We start from the raw sequence: 19,110 nt of genomic DNA on the forward strand, positions 1-19,110 counted from the left end.
TACGGGTGGGACTTTCAGAGTTCATTTTCTCCATTTGTGCTATAAGAAGAAACCCTTTAAGAAATGAAAAGATATCCAAACAAGCAGAAATCTTTGAATTTAGCCTCCAGCCCTCTAGTTACCATTCGTGATGGCTAAACGGATGGCTGAGGCAGTTCGTTCCTTCCTGTGGGTCTGGACAGTGAGTCTTATTTTAGTTGTTGGCACTTAATTAACTCAACAGTCATTGAACCTGTTCCCTGTGCAAGGTGACATAATTCTTAAGAAAGTTTGAGGTTGGTGGGAACCTCTGCTCTCGGCTGGTCTATGTGGGAACTCATCTGCTTCTCAGGTTCTTCCTGCAGCCACAGACTCCCACGTGGATCCTTGTCCTCCTGAGGGCAGGACCACATCTTTATTTCTCTGTACCTCGATTTCAGCTCAGTGCCTGGCCTGAGCATATTGGTGGCTGTGTGTGGGAAGCCCACTGACCGAAGGAGAGGAGGCAGCAGTCAGGCGGTGCTTGCCAGAGACAGCACAGCTTCTCCAGGGCGCCTGCGCCGTGCACCCCGGCACTCTCCGGGCCCAGCTTGTTGTACTGGGACTTTTCCTTCACAAAGTGCAGTACCAGATCCACTTACTGTTTCCTGGGTGACTTAGGACATGTGACTACAACTATCCAAAGAACTGTGAGTGGCTATGTGTGTGGGTGGGTGGGGGGTCAAGTTCAAGCCTGTGAACGTAGCGCTCACATACTTCAGTATTCCATCTCGTCTCCACTTTCTCCTGTTAAGGCGCTGCATTGTAAGGCACTATATGCCAGCTTCATGAGGCTTTCTTTGGAACTTCTCAGCATTCTAGTTGTAATGCTAGTTAGACTTAAGTAGAGCGCACGTGGTGTAGTGAAAGGACATGGTCTTTAAGCCTGCCTCTTGATACCATCAGTGGTCCGAGCTGTACTTGTATCTTTTACACCACAGGGGTGGTGAGCTCTTGTGGGTACTCGGGGACAGGATTGCGGAAGTGGTGATGTCACGGGTTGGGGCAGTGTGGTGTGTGGAGGATGGTCCTATGTCATCGGTAATGTCAAGGGGTTGGGCTGCTCTTACGTGTACGTAGAGAGTGGTACTCCACTAGGGGTCATGTTGAGGGCTCCATTCCTTCTCCCCTTCCCCGAGGGTGGCCCTTCTGCACGCACCACATTTGCATGGGTCATAAGAAGAGCGCCAGAGCTTATCTGATTATTTTAGACTAGCTTTTCCTTAGTCCAGTAAAATGCTTTTCAGGCATTTGACCACTTGGCATTGGCTTGGCTGCCACAGGAGAGATGTACCATTCAGCTGGCAGAGTCAAGCCTGGGGATTCTGATGGTGGCTGCAGCCTGGTAGACTCTCCTGGGCCTCAGCCCTCATCACTGCCTGGTTAGGTTACAGGGTGCCCTCAGGGCCTCAGCACCAACTTGCTCTCTGTACATAGTCCTCAGTGTGGTCAGCTGTGAGGGAGGATTTTGAGGCCAGGTCTGGGGGGCTCTACCGTCCGGTACATTGAAGAGCAAGGCTGGGGAGAGGAAGGTTCTTAGACCCCAGACCGGCCCGCTACCATGGTTTTGTTTGTAAAAACTGTAACACACGCTCATTTTAGGAAATTTAGAAAAATACAAAACAATTTGACGTTACCCAGGGGCCCATGGGTTAGAGACAACTAATATTAGCAAGATAGGACTGTGTTTTCTTTCTTCTGTGTGCTATTTATATGCAGCGGAGGTTACATTGTGCATTCCACTTGGTTCTGCTTTTCCTGCATAGCTTCTCTCCATCTGTTCTAATTATAAATCTGAAATGATGTCTTGGCATGCGGGTATACGTTCTGCATTGTACCCTGCCTAGTGCCTACCCAGTGCCAGGCCCTGTTAGTCACTGAATGGGGAGGGACACTGGTGGCAGCTAATACTCCTGTGCACTTGCCGAGGGCCAAGCGCAGTGTTAGGTGCAGGTAGTCCTTCATCCTTACGTAGCTCTGGCACAGGGACAAGAACTGCACCGTCAGGAAAAGGTGATTGGCGCTCGGTGGGTGGGGGGAGTAACTAATGCTGGTTGAGTACTTACCATCAGCCAGGCTCTGTCTAAACACTTGACTTGTATTAACATGTTGACCTTGCGTGACAGTTACAGATGAGTAAACGGAGGCACATGGATGTTTGGCGACTTGCCTGAGGGCAGCCAGCAGAGCTGGGGGATGAACGTAGGCATTCTGTCCCAGCTGGCATCCCTCGACAGCACCATGCCTCCTCTCTGCGTGGCAGATGCCAGTGGCAAGGCCTGGTCCTGCCTCCCGTTCCGTGACTACCTGGTGCAGAGGGCATCAATCAAAGACAGTGGTGCTCCCGTTGTACGTGGGCAAGCTCAGAGGAGCCATGGAGGAAGTGCCGCTACCAGAAAGGGGCCTCGGGCTAGACGGCACAAACGGAGCAGAGTTCCCAGATTGAGGTAGCAGAGGGGCCAGGGCGCGTGGAGGGTGCTGCCATAGCATGGGTGGGAAAGCAGAGGAGGCGGGGTATGTGAGGGTACCAGCAATTGCATGGGTGGGGAGCTAGTGAGATCAAGGGCCAGAGAACTTGTGCCATGCCCAGGAGCCTTAGCTTGCTTCAGGAGGGATGTGGCCAAGGGGCAGGGCTGGCATTCTGCTGGTTTCAGAGAGGACCTGAGGAGGTCTTTGGAATGGAGGCTTTGCAGGCTCCTGTGGCATAGTTGGTGCTGGCACTTCATTGGAAGGGTAGCCAGTGCTGCCTTAGCAGATGTATGGGCTGCGTGACAAAGTCAGTGGGCACTTCTTGTGTTCTCGGAGACTTCAGGTCCCCAGCACATAGAACCCCTTGGATTTTTTGCCTTAGTTTATGTGGTTGGTAGCTCTTATCCCTTTTCTTACTGAGCTGATGTACTGATTGGAAAGCAAAGGCAAAGTTGAACCTTCTCACCTGTTTATAGCTTGAGAGAAAGAAGCTAAGACCGCTGAAAGTGAAGGGCTGGGTGAGGAAGGGGCGGAGCTGGCACCGTGGCCCTGCCTGGCAGAGGGGACAGGACCTTGTGTTTTGGAGGACAGGCCTCCAGTGCTGAGAACCTTCAGCTGGTCAGAGTCTGTGCACAGACAGTGACGTTGGCTGAGTTTGGAAGCTGGACACTTGGTGCCAGAGCTTACGGGGCCTGCTGGCTAGGGGAGCCACCTCAGGGGAGAAGGCCACTTCCTGGTCCCAGAGGGTGCCTGGCTTCATCTCTGCTTGGCCCTGCTTTCCCCTCCCACTGCCCCCTTTCTCTAGCATTCCCGCCATGGTCTCTGCATCATGGAGAGTACTGTGTTTGATCTGTAAAACACCCTGTGGAACCGTAGGCGTCTTCCCATCCATACACTTTGACTTGAGGGTCCCATTAGTCTCTATGCCACTTGAGTTAGTCAGCATCAAGAAGGTGCCAAACCCAAGGCTGCTTGCCTTCACATCATGGCATAGTTAGACGGTGGGTTGGTGGTCAAGCCAGGGTGAGCCCATCCTCGGTACGGCCCCACAGATGCTGTGCTTGCCTAACCCTCTGGTTCTGACCGTGGGCTGGGTCCTCGGAGGCACCATCTCCGAGTACACATGCAACTGCTTCTCTGTAGTGGGAATGGTGAAGACCCTTGTGGGAACAGGAATCCAGCTTAATGCTGATGGGCTTGTAGGAACTAAGCATGTGGCCTATTATGGATGACAAGGAACCACTCCCTAGGATGGAGGCTGACTGGGCCTCAAGCATGGAGCCTCCAGTGTTGGCCCATTCTCCCACTCTGTGCCTCATCTCTGCCCAGGGAAGATTGCCTTATAACACCTCGGTGATTCTGGATTTTTCTTGGCCTCTTCATCTGCCGCACTGTAAATTAGCCTTTGCTTTGAGAACATGCCAGCATTTCCTTGGGGGGCTGGTGAGCCTCATGAGGGCCGTCTTCCTCATGACTGTCATTGTTGTTGCAGAAAAGCTGAATGGCGACTTCTTGAGCTGGAAGCTGGATGAAACACTGGCCCAGTTGCCCCTGCAGCCTGGGAAGGTGGCCACTCTCACCGTCAGCGTCAAGGCGAAGCTGGACTTCTCCTGCCAGGAGAACCTCCTCCAGGATCTCAGTGATGGTGAGTGAACCCTCCCCAGTCCCGGCTGCTCCTCCCATCCTGCCTGGTGCCTCAGCCTCCTGCTCGGAGACTGCTGTGTGCTTTGCTACTTCCTTGTCTGTTGTTAGCTGGAGCTGTCTGGGACTTCCCTGGGCACTTAGCTAACAGTGAGTTACTGTGTGTGCCTGGAAGCCGTAAAAGCGCATTTCAGCTAAATGATTTCTTAATTCCTGCTCTTCTTCACTCTTGCACTCACTTGCCAGGAGGTCGTCCTAAATGAGGGCCATGTAGAAGTTGCCACTTTCTTTCAAGTGTCACTGCTGTGGTCTCCGCAGACATCTAATTAGCTGCGGTGGTGAAACACTCCCTCAGAGAGAGTCTGGGGCCATGGGAGCTCGGGTTGCAAGAGGAGAACTGGCTGATTCCCGGTGGGAGCTGACAGGTTATGAACATGGGCTGTGCATTCATCCGGAGGCCCGCTAGGGGTGTAGGAGTCAGCTCAGGCTGCTGTAACAAAGTGTCAGAAGTGGATGGCTGATGTTTTCATTTCCTGCGGTCCTGGGCACCAAAGGTCTGAGGTTGGGGTCCAGCTTGTGGGTTTCTGGTGAGATTCCCCTTCCTGGCTTGCAGGTGGCCATCTGGCTGTGAGCTCCCAAGGCAAAGCGAGGCCGTCTCTTGGAGCTCCTTCCCCTTCGTACAAGGGCTCTATGCATTAGGGCCCTGGCATTGTGACTTTGTTTACCACTGCTACCTGCTTGCCAGCCCTGTCATATTGGATGACAGGGCTTCAACATGTGAATTCCAGGGGCAGGCACAGGTGTTCAGTCTGCAACAGGGCTCTTGTTGGAGACACAGGTTCTCTTTTCAGGACTTGTAGTCACGTCACTTTGGTGCCTGACTGAGCTGCTGTGTGCCTTCATGATTTTTAAGTGGCAGAGTACCCATTACCCTGAGGGTGCTTTTGTCCCTTCTCTTTGTAAGCTACCTTGTCCTGCCCAGTGCCTTTCTTCTGTCAGTAGGCAGAGGGGCATATACGTTCTGACTTCCTTCGTTTGTCTGTTTGCTTGTTTGCTGAGGTAGTGTCTCACTCTAGCTTAGGCTGACCTGGAATTCACTATGTGGTCTCAGGGTGTCCTTGAACTCACGGCAGTCCTCCTACACCTCTGCTTCCTGAGTGCTGGGATTAAAGGCATGCACCACCATGCCTGGCATGTTCTGACTTCTTTTTCCCAAGAAGGGGTTTTGGCTGAGAAAGGTACCCAGTCCTAGGAACCTGTCCAGACACCTGTGCCTGGAATTCTTGCTTGGCTGTCACCCTCGAGCCTATCTTGGCAGATGACTTCTAGCTGAGCTTTGATATGAGACTTTGAGGTGGAGGCTGGGTCTTCTGCCCTGAACACTGGAGTCAGGTGGTTCTTTCAGAAGGGTCGAGAGGCTTCCACTGGAAACCCCAGCCTTTGTGTTTTGCTGGCTGTTGGGTTCCCATGTTCAGGAGACTGACTGTGTCTCTGTCTTTCTCTGGTGGGAAAGCAGAATTCTCTCCACTCTTCTAAACTGAGAGCAGAATTACAGTTTGGGATTTGCTATTGGAAAAAGCCATTTTCTGTCTATTAGAATGGAACAAATCATAACTAGAGTAATGGCTTTCTAGCAGCTTGCAGATTCAGGGATGGCATGATTTCTGGTCATTAGCTATAGCACATTAGTGAAGCTACATGCCTTTAATGTTACCGATACTGGGGAGCTGCCACAACTGGCCCTAGGGTAAGGAGAGGCTGTTACCAGGCGGGCTGGGCACAGAAAACTTTGCCCCATGATCTTACAAGCAGTTCAGTCTGGGGGTCCACCAGCCATTTGAGACCCTTATTTGGAGAAAGCTGTGTGCACATGTGTTGCCCCTTGTAGCTGAGAGAGGAACCCTGTGACTCCCTCTCTGACACTTACAGAAACGTTGTACTGGACTCTAATTGTTTTGCAAGCAAGAGCTCACATTAACCATGGTTACTGGTATCAGATGCTATTTCATAAATTTACAACAATAAATATAGCTGTCACATAAATTAGAATCCTGGTTTTAGCGTGGGCTACAGATAGATGGAAGATAGTTTTTGACCATTGTCAGATCTTATGTATAAAGACTGAGGTTCTCAGTTTATGTGTATCATCCCCCCCATTTCTTTCTTTCCTTTATTTGTGGTACTGGGTATTGAACCTAGGGTCTTGTGTCTACTAGGGAAGTTCTGAATTATTTAGCTATATCCCTAGCCTTATAAATTAAAATAAATCATCCAGGCTAGCCTTGAATTTGTGAACTTTTCTTCTTAGCCTCCTTAGTAACTGGGACCACAAACTTGAGTCACCATAGCTGGCTTATTTGCATTATTTCTATTTAACTATCCCAGCAGTTCTATCAAGTAGGTGTTACTACAGTCTATAAGTTCTGCAAAGGCAATGGGGAAATGATTCTACTTAAAAGGAGATTGAGGAAATGTGATAGTCAAGTGCTTTGAAAGATCCTTGGTCATATTCCAGAGCAGGAAGCAGAAGACATCAGGTGCTTGGGGAAGCTGAACATGTACCGTGTATTAGATAATGTTAGTGAGAGTGAAAATAGAATAGAAATTGTAGCAGGATGCTTTCTTTGTGTTCCATGCATTAGTGTTAGTGTACCATTGACAGATACAGTGAGAGAGATAATAGAATAGAAATTGTAGCAGGGTGCTTTCTTTGTGTGCCACACATTAGATAATGTTAGTGTACCACTGACAGATACACACAGAGAGAAAATAGAATAGAAATTGTAGCAGGGTGCTTTCTTTGTGTGCCACGCATTAGATAATGTTAGTGTACCACTGACAGATACACACAGAGAGATAATAGAATAGAAATTGTATCAGCATGCTTTCTTTGTGTGTCACATATTGGATCATGTTACTGTATCAATGAAAGATACAGTGAGAGTGATAATTTGATAGAAATTGTAGCAGGATGACAAGGGTGATGGAGATGGACACTGAGGACACTGAACACCTGCTAAACCAGAGTTTCAGAGGCTCTTGAGTGCCCATCACTGAAGTTGACTTAAAATGATGGCTCAGGGAATTTTGCGGAAGAGGGGTTGGGAAGATTGTTAGAGCCACAAGTTGGGACATTTTGCACAGATACATTGCCTCTCCCTCATAACTGACTGCTGACCCCATAATGCATGCCCCACAATCCCTATGGGGTTGACCTGTATCTGTAATGAGGAAGGCCTCTTCAGAAAAGAGGCAGGGGGAAGGGAAAGGATGGTACCAACATGTGTTGTTTACATACTAAATATGTCCATATCTAATAAAAAGAAGAATTGTAGCAGGATCTATCTTTGTGTGCCATTTGTTAGATAAAGTTAGTGTATCAATGGCAGATACAGTGAGAGTAGTAATAGAATAGAAATTATAGCAGGCTGCTCTCTTCTTAGGAAATGCATTCAGCCATACTCCAGGGTGAGGAGCATGGTGCCTGCACTTTACTAATGGGGTTCATGGAGAAGGGATGGTGGGACTATGAATGTAGGCTGGAGTAAAGCAGATGTGTCAGATTAAAGATTTGTAGCCTTAGATGCAGGGTTTGTGGCTCTTCATTTCTAATCTGGTAGCTTTCTTGTAGGTTTGATATTTTTCAAAATTGACAAGGAGGAAAAGTTGTCTTTATAGAGTACTGCTTTGATCTATTGTATTTTTGTATTTTATAGAAATATTTAGTTAATTAATTTATTTGACAGAGGGAAGGAGATAGAAGGGAGGGGGTGTGTGGAGAATGAGTATGAATGTGGGCATGCCAGGGCCTTTAGCCACTGCAAATGAACTCCAGACACATGTTCCACCTTGTGCATCTGGCTTACATGAGTACTGGGGAACTGAACCTGGGTCCTTAGGCTTTTTATCAAGTGCCTTAGTGGCTAAGCCATCTTTCCAGTCCTTATTTCATTTTTAAGTGGGTTCTCAGAAAGCAAATAATTTCCCAAGTCTTCAGATTTCTGGACATCATTTGTCATCCTGTAGGGTAAGAGAAGTTAGCCTTTCACCTAGAAAATAGTCTATCCTTTTCCTATATTACTTAAAATACTCTAAAAGTTTTGATTTCTTTATGTTTAACATTATGAATATGTTTACGATTAGAAATCTTGGAAGATGGTGATAAATTGTCTTAGGTTTTAGGTATCTTTAAATTACCTAGTAAAAGATCCTGAACAATTCATATGGGAAAATCAAATATCCTTGGGCAACATATGCAGATATATCAACCTCCAGTATATTAACATGGACACCAAAATGTAATCAGTTGCCTGGCCCCATTATCACCCAAGAGGAAACAGGAAGCTAGCAGTTAACTCTATCAGACCCAGGAATCCTTATGCAGCCAAGGACTACTCACTGGACAGAGCAGTAACCACACCAGGAGCTGTAGTGGAGATGGGTGTAGGGATCTTTGCTGAGTGCAGAATTCTTCTAGAGCAAAGCCTATATTGAGGAGAAGCTGTAGGAATCAACCTAGGTAGCTAAGTACCCCAGAATGAGAAGGCAGATCTGGGACCATGGCCCTCAGTGTGTAGAGCAGGAGCTCTTGTTACTGGAGCACAACCCAGGAGCACAGATGGAAGTCAGAGCAGTGAGGAGTCGCCTCTGCCAAGGGTTTTTGAAAGGATCACGGGCAAGTCCTATGTAATGTTAGAATGGAAACAGAGAGAACCCACCAACATATCCTGAAGCATGCTGGGGGATGTGCACAGAGCTGGTAGAAATTTATAAAGTTCTTGAGAGTCTCCTGAAAGATATCAAGAGATTATTTGGTTATTAAAGAATGCAAATCTAAGTGAGAAATCTCAACACTGAGATGGAGAGAGCTCAAGAAAGAATTCAAAATTCAAGAAACTTTCCCCCTCCTGTGTCTCTGGTGGGGTACACATGACATGTACGTCAAAGGATCAGAGGTGCTGTTCTCTGGTGGGGTACATGTGACATGTACGTCAAAGGATCAGAGGTGCTGGTCTCTGGTGGGGTACACATGACATGTACGTGTCAAAGGACGCAGAGGTGCTGGTCTCTGGTGGGGTACGCAAGACATGCACATCAAAGGAAGCAGAGGTGTTGGTCTCTGGTGGGGTATAAGAAACATGTACGTCAAAGGAAGCAGAGGTGCTGGTCTCTGTTGGGGTACGCAAGACATGTACGTCAAAGGAAGCAGAGGTGCTGGTCTCTGTGGGGTACACGTGACATGTATGCCAAATGACGCAGAGGTGCTGGTCTCTGGTGGGGTACATGTGACACGGACGTGTCAAAGGAAGCAGAGGTGCTGATCTCTGGTGGGGTACACGAAACATGTACGTCAAAGGAAGCAGAGATGCTGGTCTCTGGTGGGGTATGCAAGACATGTACATCAAAGGAAGCAGAGGTGCTGGTCTCTGTGGGGTACACGTGACATGTATGTCAAAGGACGCAGAGGTGCTGGTCTCTGGTGGGGTACACGTGACATGTATGTGTCAAAGGAAGCAGAGGTGCTGATCTCTGGTGGGGTACACGAAACATGTACGTCAAAGGAAGCAGAGGTGCTGGTCTCTGGTGGGGTACACGAAACACGTACATCAAAGGAAGCAGAAGTGCTGGTCTCTGGTGGGGTACACGGAACATGTATGTCAAAGGAAGCAGAGGTGCTGTTCTCTGGTGGGGTATGCAAGACATGTATGTCAAAGGACACAGAGGTGCTGGTCTCTGGTGGGGTACACGTGACATGTATGTGTCAAAGGAAGCAGAGGTGCAGGTCTCTGGTGGGGTACACGAAACATGTACATCAAAGGAAGCGGAGGTGCTGGTCTCTGGTAGGGTACGCAAGACATGTATGTCAAAGGAAGCAGAGGTCCTGGTCTCTGGAGGGGTACACGTGACATGTATGTCAAAGGATGCAGAGGTGCTGGTCTCTGGTGGGGTACACGTGACATGTATGTGTCAAAGGAAGCAGAGGTGCTGGTCTGTGGTGGGGTACATGTGACATAGACGTCAAAGGACGCAGAGGTGCTGGTCTCTGGATGGGGTACGCAAGACATGTACGTCAAAGGAAGCAGAGGTGCTGGTCTCTGGTGGGGTACATGTGACATAGACGTCAAAGGACGCAGAGGTGCTGGTCTCTGGTGGGGTACAGGAAACATGTACATCAAAGGAAGCAGAGGTGCTGGTCTCTGGTGGGGTACACGAAACATGTACGTCAAAGGAAGCAGAGGTGCTGGTCTCTGGTGGGGTACACAAGACATGTATGTCAAAGGACGTAGACATGCTGGTCCCTGGTGGGGTATACATAACATGGACGTCAAAGGAAACAGGTGCTGGTCTCTGGTGGAGTACATGTGACATAGACGTCATAGGACACAGAGGTGCTTGTCTCTGGTGGGGTACACGTGACATGTACTTCAAAGGGCGCAGAGGTGCTGTTCTCTGGTGGGGTACACATGACATGGACGTCAAACGATGCAGAGGAGCTGGTCTCTGGTGGGGCACACGTGACATGTATGTCAAAGGATGGAGAGGTGCACTAGAAGATAGCCAGAAAAGGATGAAGGGGGAGAAATGATAGCTTAGTGATATGTTTAGAAGAAAAGGCAGAAAAGAACTTACATATGTATGCATGTATCATACATGTTTCCATCCACACAGATCAACCTCTCTGAGACACCAAAGAAAGGATTCACAGCCTGTTACCAACTGGAATTGAAGAAAAGTTCTTGGAAAAACAAAATCTCTCAAATGATTTGTTGAACAACACACTGTGTACCTGAGAACACTGACCCAGAAAGACTAAGACACACTAATAAAATTATCGGACTTGGGGAACAAAACAAAATAAAACAAATTTTGGTCTTTCAGACCCAAATGGCAAGTGATTTATGAAATAAAGGAAATCAGATTATCATTGGCTGGACTCTTTGACAGTGATGGTATATTGAAGATTTAATAAAGCAGAATGTTGTAGATGCTTATGCAATGAAAATGTAAGCCTGAGGCTTTCAGGCCCAGCTGTCTGAACCCTCAGAACTAAGGTTCTGATGCATTGTTGTCAACATGGCAGAGTGCCAAGGTTATGTTGTGACGCTTCCTTCTCGAAGATTCCACTAGGGAAGGTTGGTCCGAGCAGCTAGAACAGTGTCCTGAGGATGTAGGGAGCAGCACACACATAGGCCTCCCTGTGACCTAGGGAGCGTCAGCAAGAGACACCTGCTGTATGTCATGGGATCTGCTTACAGCATGCAGGCACCAGACTGATTTAAAAGGCAGGAAATAGGGCAGGGTGTATGTAAAATAGTTTTAAGCTGATGTCACTGGTTATCCTGGTAGTGATAGTGTTGGTATTGATATTCTGAAAGGGTGGATTAATGTGGAATGAAGTAAATGATTACTTTTTGGTAATTTAATCCTCTTGATGGGATCTGTTCTTGATGGACGATTCTCATTCAGAAGATGGGTAACTGACACAAGGTCAGGTGCAAGTCTCTTACTCTAGAGTTTGAATTAAAAGTCTCATTAAGAGGGCTGGAGAGATGGCTTAGCGGTTAAGCGCTTGCCTGTGAAGCCTAAGGACCCCGGTTCGAGGCTCGGTTCCCCAGGTCCCACGTTAGCCAGATGCACAAGGGGGCGCACGTGTCTGGAGTTCGTTTGCAGAGGCTGGAAGCCCTGGCGCGCCCATTCTCTCTCTCTCCCTCTCTCTGTCTTTCTCTCTGTGTGTCTGTCTCTCTCAAATAAATAAATAAATAAATTAATTAAAAAAAAATGTCTCACTAAGAAATCCTGGGCTAGTGTGCAGCACTGAATGAAACATCTCCATCTCATCCTCCTAGGCTCAGGGAATATTGAAGAAGATGGGGCAATAAGAACCAAAGTCTGGGAGGAGCGCTTTGGAACGTTGTCTTCTTGACATCACATGGCGCTTGCACTGGGGACCTCATAGCTGCTGTCATTAACTGCACAAGACTTACATATTAGTGGGCCCATCAACAGGTAGTCATCATGGATGATGGGGGGAGGAAAAACAAAGACATCAAGATCGAAGAGGGACCAGATGGAAAGGAGGCATTCAGTAAAAAGGGAATGGGGCAGAGGGGCAAAAGAAAGTAATAAAGACCTTATGCTGAAAATATATTATGGATATATATGAAAACTTTCAAAAAAATTAAAAAAAAAAAAGAAATTCTGGGCTACTTAAAAATCAGTCAGTCTGGGGCTGGAGAGATGGCTTACTGGTTAAGTGCTTGCCTGTGAAGCCTAAGTACCCCGGTTCAAAGCTCAATTTGCCAAGACCTACTATAGCCAGATGCACAAAGGGGCACATGCATCTGGAGTTCTTTTGCAGTGGCTGGAGGCCCTGTGTGCCCATTCTTTCTCTATCTGCCTCTTTCTTTCTGTGTCTATCGCTCTCAAATAAATAAATAAATAAAAATAAACAAAATAGCAAGTATTTAAAAAATCAGCTAGTCTCTTAGTCATCTATCTCTGATCAGCCTCATGTGTGGCTTGAGCCCAAAACTTGACCAGCCCAGCAACTTTGTTCCTGCCTGCAGCATGGTGTTGGGTACTCTTTCCACTTTGGGAAACCAATGCTTTTCAGAGAAGTGGTCAACTCTAGGTCTGCAGTAGGAAGTGAGCAGCAAGAGGACCTTGGGATGTCTGGAATCCCACAGCAAAGGAGCCGTCAAGGAGGACATGTGACATCAGGAGCTGTGCTGAAGAGGCTGCCCTGCACCACAGTCCATGATGCTAATAACCATTCAGTGCACGGCTTCCTAATGCTACTAAAGACACCTTGGGAAAATAATCGGAAACTGACATGGTAGTTTGAAAGTGATAGTTAGTATTTATTTTGAGTTCTACTGGGCGTTCTAAAGCTGGTGAGGTGGGTTTCTTCTAACAGACACCAGCTGATGGTAGGAAGTGGGATGATTGAAGTAGAAGGTCAAGGTGTATGGGTCCCTGGTTCCTCAGGGGGCCATTGCGCATTGGCTCCCCAGAGGCACCCAGGCAACTGTGGAGCAGGGTCTTGAGTGGACATGAGTGTGACAGGAAGAAACACTTTGGAGACAGCTTCAGAGAACAGCTTGTTAGGGGACTGAGTTTTTATAAACAGTTGAGAGAGAGAGCGAAAAGAGGGTCCTAAGGGGATTGGTGGGTTCAAAGGTTGCTTGCCGATGCCTAGTTGGCATAGAGGGACTTTTATTCCAGCATGCAGGGAGAGAGTCAGGAGATCTATGTTGTGGCGGGAAGAGGTATAGGGTATGGGTCGCGGGGCGTGGGCTGTGTGAAGGCTGCTGGCTGATACCATATAAGGAGTTTCCTAGGCAACTGGCCAAGGGTCACAGGGCTATGAGCAAGCCTAAGTCTTGTCAGGATGTCCAGGTGCCCCAGGCTGGGGGAGGGGGCTGGGGAGGGAGTGGCCTTACTTCCTGCTGGTCTCGGGCCTGAGATTTTTTCTGGGGGTGGGGGGGGTCCACACTTACTACAATCCCCAAGAATGCGGGGAGGAGCCTTCCTTCTAGTCCCAGGACCTGAGATTTGTCCGGGGTTCAGGCTGCTGAGACCTTGCCATAGCCTGGGGGCCCTAGCCATGTCTGATAGCTTAGGCCTGCTTTAACCTGGGCCCTGCCTGTGCCTGACAAACATGTAGTCCCTAGTAGAGGACGGTGGAGGCACTGATCCCCCACATGGCCAAACAAGAGATAGCCACGTCTGTGAGTCAGCGCTGTCCCTGGTCACACCTGAGGCTGGTGTGTGCTGTAGCTCTGACTCCTACCTGAGCCACATGTGCTGTGAAACCACACAAAGGGATGCAGGGTCCAGACTCCTGGAAACCCTGTTGTCGAGTGAACCGATTTCTTCAACAACTGAATTGTAAGGGGGAGAAACGATGGTGTTCTAGAGATGGACAGTGGCAGTGGCTGGCCAGCATTGTGAATGCACTAAGCACCATAGCACTGCCTCCTTAGAATGGTAATCTAACATGTCTATTTTATATGTGTGCACACACATGTGTAGACACACACACACACCTGACAAAAGACAGGAATGAAAGGGCTACCTTTTTTGTTTGTTTGTTTTAAAAGACCAGTTGGACATATCTTGGTCGTGATAGCTTTACCTAGCAGACTTTCTCCTCCACTAGATTGGAACGTGACTTGTGTGTGTGACAGTTTTCAAGGGAGCCTGACCTCGAAGAGCAAGCTTTCTGAAGGACAAGTTTTTCCAGGAGGCGGGACTGATGCATCACTGTTCTGATTTTGTTGGGATTGATGGCTTGGTTGTGAATGGCCCTCAGGGTTTGCTGTGTCTGGTAGTGAAGTGGAAGCCTTCCTGCTTTTCTCTTACTTCTTAATTTTCTAATTTTATTGATTTTCCTTTTCTTGGTACTTTTTGGCTCTTGGTTTTATAAGGGAAATGTCAGCTTTCCTTGCTGACAGTGTCTGTTAGACCAGCATTAGAATTCAGTATGGGAAGGAGTGTTCCCGACGTCTCACAGACCAGAGTCGACTGTGGACAGCAGCTTGCTAAACACTTTGTCCTACATGACAAGAAGCTGGGTGCCATGAAGGTGAACATCACCCGAGGCCTCTCCACGCACTGCTTGGACCCTGTACCCTGGGGGTGTTTGTCTTACTGTCCCCTCACCTTAGGGAACAAACAATGTTCTGGCGTGTCTCTGTGGGGTACAGTGACCAGCATGTTTGTCACAGTTCCTGGGCAGGTGGAAAGCTAGTCTCCAGTGGAGCCGTGATCCCATGCTTGTTCCCAGCCTAGGTGGGAGGAAAGAGGAAGGGGAATGGGAAGCTTTATGCTTCAGGATTCTACGACCCTTTGGCTTCTGAGGACCACACTGGAAGTAGAGCTGTCTTGGGCCTGTGGGTTGGACACACCTGCAAGTGTCTACTGTTGTCTTTCAAAGGGCATTGCATTCATAGCATCTCGTGACTGCAGTGAATGGCTGTTGTCACACAGCTTCCCACTGTTCAACACATAACTCAGCTGTGGATAAGTGTGCGCCTAGGTCTCATCCCTGTGCTGTCCTCCTCAGGTCCCTTTGTCGGTAGATGACCGCTCCGTGATCCTTTCTCCTCTCCTCTCCATCTGGCACGTTTGCATCTCCATCCTTGTGTCTGCCTTTTCTCTTCAGAGCCCCCCACCCCTCTCCCCCGTAGCCTGGTCTGCGTGTCAAGCATCTTTGATTTGCACCCTTCCAGGACCCTCGTAACTCTTCTTCCTGTCACTCGCTTTACCTTCGCTAATATCTCCTGTCACAGCTCAGCTCTCCCTCAGGAACAAGGCCCTGTGCGATCCGATCTCCCCATCTCCCTCCCTCTTGCCTGCAGTCCTCTTCTGTGCCCTACTGCAGTCACCCTGAAGCTCCACCGAGTGTCCCTTGTCATTTCCCTGTGGGAACCTGCATCAGCCGTGGAGCCCAACGCTGGTTGCCGCTCCCCCCGCCCTGGCGGGCCCTGCCCCTGGTGGCGAGGTGCTCTTTGTGCCCGTCGCTCCAGCACCTGCGAGTGCTGCTGTCCTTGCTCCGCACTGTCTCCGTTCACGCCCTGGCTCCCGGGACCTCACACAGCTCTTGGCCCAGAGACCGCTGACTGGAGAGAGGAGAGCTGAATGGCCAGAAGCGGAGGGCTGCCGGGGCTAGGAGACCATTGTTGCTTGCTGGATGAGGGCTCTTGGCTAGGGCTGACTGGAGGCGAGCTGGTCACTGGGCAGAAGGAATGGCCTTTTTTGAACAGAGGCCAACCTGGCTGGCAGGCCACAGGGAGCCCACAGCGCCGGAGGCCGCTGGGCCTGTACTTAAAGGGTGTTACAGAACAGCTGGACGCGCTCTTTTAAGGAGCTGAGTTTAACAGAGATGGATGGAGCCAGGGGATGGCCGGACAAGAAGTATCACTGGGGGTTGATTTCTCTGAGAGGAGTCTAAAGCAGAGCTGGAGGAGATGTGGAGCCCAGGAGGCTTGTCCTCCGGGGGGGTCTTCCTCCCCTTTCTCGCACACCGTCACTCCACAGGTGCAGAGTGGTGGTGGTGAGGTCTTGAAGGCCCTGCTGTGCTGCCCCTGGACAAGTGTATTTCTTCCTGTCACCTTCCTGATGGACAGGCTAGAGTCTAGCTTCCGTGGGAGGTGGAGTCAGCATGGGTCTGTGTTCCAAGATGGAAAATGTAAAAATCCTATTTCATTCCATGTTGCTTCACCACATCTAATGACGCAGAAGCTCTGGTTTACCACTGTGGTCAGGGACTGATTTTATTTGAGAGGCGCCAGTCTCCAGCACACTGTATTCACCCTGGTACCAATCTTTGAACTGGGACAGTTGTTCAATATCTGTCCTGATATGTCTCCTGTATTCCCCCACCTCCATACCCTAAGAATCAGGTCTAATTTTTGGAATTGTCAGTCTTCGTTTTTAAAGAACAGTGAGTCATCCTGACTCACCCAGGAAGCAGACACGGTGTGACTGCAGTCTCAATGCTGTGATCGTTCTCTGTTTCAATTCCTAGATGCTTGAATTTTCCCACAAACATACGTGCTTTTAAGAAGAAAGCCAGGGACTTTATTGAAACTTGGGTTTTCCCCGTCATTAGAGAGAGAATGAGGGCAGCAAGAATAAATATTGTTAGTTATTTTTAAAGTTATTTAAGAGAGTCAGAGAGAGAGAGAGAGAGACAGAGACAGACAGACACAGACAAACAGAGAATGGGTGGGCCAGGGCCTCCCGCCACTCCAGATGCATTCTCCCCTTTGTGCATCTGGCTTACGTGGGTCCTGGGGGATCAGACCTGGGTCCTTTGGCTTTGCAGGCAAACGCCTTAACCCCTAAGCCATCTCTGCAGCCCATGAATAAATATTTATTGAGTGCCCCCCACCTTCCCGTCATCGGGCATGGATTCAGGCATTTGTTCTTGTACAGTCCACATCTGTGGTCAGGAGAAGAGGTCACACCTGTCCCTAGGTCTGGCCTCGGTGCCCCCTGGGCCAGTGCTCATCCCTCACAACAGGCCTGTCTGCACTCTCAGTCTTTCTCACTGTGCTGCACATACCTTGAGGGCAGGTCTTGGATCTCGTCTTTTAATTTCCAGGGTCACCTTGGGGATGGCTTCCTCACCCCAAGCCATCACTATGCCTTCTGCTTCTAGGCAACTTCTTGTCGGTTTTATCTGGGGACTGCCTTTTCCCCTCTGACATTAGATACAGGATCCCTGAGGCTTGGCAGAGGCCCTCTTCTACATTGTTCTAGGCTCCCCGGAGCCCATATCTAGCCTCGGGGACCAGCCACAGCCCACATCTAGTTCCCTGCCTTATGGACTTTTGATTTGCAGGGGTTCATGGCTGCCCTTCCCTGGTGGGTTTCCATGGTACCCTTGTGCCTTGGTGTTCTTTGCCCTGCCTTTTCCCTAAGGCCAGACAGCTGCCTTCTCTGCAGCCTTTCTAACCTTTCTTGGGGCCTTTCCTTCTATGCCAATGGGCCCTTTGCTGGCCGATGTGCACTGGTGGGAGGCCCTGTGCCCGCAGCCCCAGGGCCTGCACACTGGCAGCTCACCGCGTCCTACACAGTTCCCTGAAGACCGAGCTGCCTGTTGCTTCTCTGGGCTTGCCTGCACCCCTTGCAGCCTCCTCCCCCAACGAGTCAGGTTAAGTTTCCCCGTGATTTCCTCTGAGCGGTCAGGGGAAGCGAGTTTCCAGTCTGTCCAGCGTCTTTACTCAGGGACGGGGTGGGAGCCAGGCTTTTGCCTTCTCTTCGCATCTTTGAGCTCCAGCTGGGCGTTTCCGCCTCTGAGCTGAGCTCTGACCTGCAACTGTTTCTGAGCTGTGCTGGCAGCTGCTCGTGTTGCACAGTGCTTGTGTTCTGTGCTCAGCGATTCCCCTGTTCTTGCTCAGAAGGAACGAGCGCTGGGCAGCCTGCCCACCTCGTGCTTAGCTGTGCCATCTGCCCTCCTGATTCCTGCACAGTCACCTCACAGAACTGTGGCGTGGCCAGGAAAGCTCACCTGCCCCTGCTTGCCGGCAACCCTCAGGACCCCCGCCCCCAGCTCAACACAGCTCTTGCTCAGTAACTCATGAAGCCCACTTATGGCCATGCCTGTATTTGCCCCGCAGGTGGGTGGGAAGGGTGGCTCAGTTTTTTATTTAACCTCAGTTTGGAAAATAACTTCCTAAGCCACAGGGCTAGAATGGGGATCCAGGCCTTGTCACTTGTCAACAGGCGATCCTATGGCAGGCCACCATCGATCTGGCCATTCCCATCCTTGCTGGTTCCAGCCAAACTGGTGATTTCACCATGAAACAGACTGGGGGAGTGCTCAGTGAAGGGGCTCTAGAGAGGACAGAGGGGGTGTCAGGGGATCAATGTAGGTTGCTGTTCGCTCACGGTGTGGATCTCATCAAGTGTGGTTAATTTTATTATTTTTTTTAAAGTATTTTCACCCCTTCTCTTTGGATTAGCCATTGCCTCATTGATCCAGGTGTCACCATTTCTCCTCTACCATTTTTGTCATTCTTTGATCATTTTCCCACCTGGTAATTCTGACCCCTTTCCACTGTCCTTTACATTGTCAAAGCCATCATGTTTCTAAATCAGACCCTGATTATGTCTCTCTTGTACACCTTTTCCCAGGGACAGTCTCTAACATGGCTCATGTGGCCCTGTGGCTATACTGTTGCTCCCTCACAGACTTACACTCCTGAGGTGCACAAGTCCCCGACCTCTCTGCTGTGCCAGGCTCCCACGTTGAGGGACTGCAGGTTCTCTCTCTTCCCTTGTGTGAGATTCCCCTGGGATCTTAGGATTGCTGGCCATCACCTCACCCTGAGACAGGCATCCAAGTTTAAAGGGCTCACGTGGTCACGATGTTCTTCACAGTTGGTATCACTGGTATAGACTTCCCTCCTTCTGCTGCTTCTGAGACTTGTTCTCTGAATCTCAGGCCAGGTGCTGATGTTCTGGACTTGC

At 49.4% G+C, this 19,110-nt stretch overlaps 1 protein-coding gene across 2 annotated transcripts in view; it reads left to right on the forward strand.

The window, feature by feature from the left end:
- Trappc9 (trafficking protein particle complex subunit 9) overlaps window positions 1-19,110 on the forward strand; it is a 562,289-nt gene that overhangs the window by 179,431 nt on the left and 363,748 nt on the right. For both annotated transcript variants that reach the window (XM_045143193.1, XM_045143194.1), the window contains one exon: window positions 3,980-4,132. In XM_045143193.1, coding sequence (XP_044999128.1) covers window positions 3,980-4,132 — 153 coding nt within the window. The remainder of the gene's footprint in view (window positions 1-3,979; window positions 4,133-19,110) is intronic.

The sequence above is a fragment of the Jaculus jaculus genome, chromosome 2, assembly GCF_020740685.1.
Source record: "Jaculus jaculus isolate mJacJac1 chromosome 2, mJacJac1.mat.Y.cur, whole genome shotgun sequence".
Classification (NCBI taxonomy): domain Eukaryota; kingdom Metazoa; phylum Chordata; class Mammalia; order Rodentia; family Dipodidae; genus Jaculus; species Jaculus jaculus.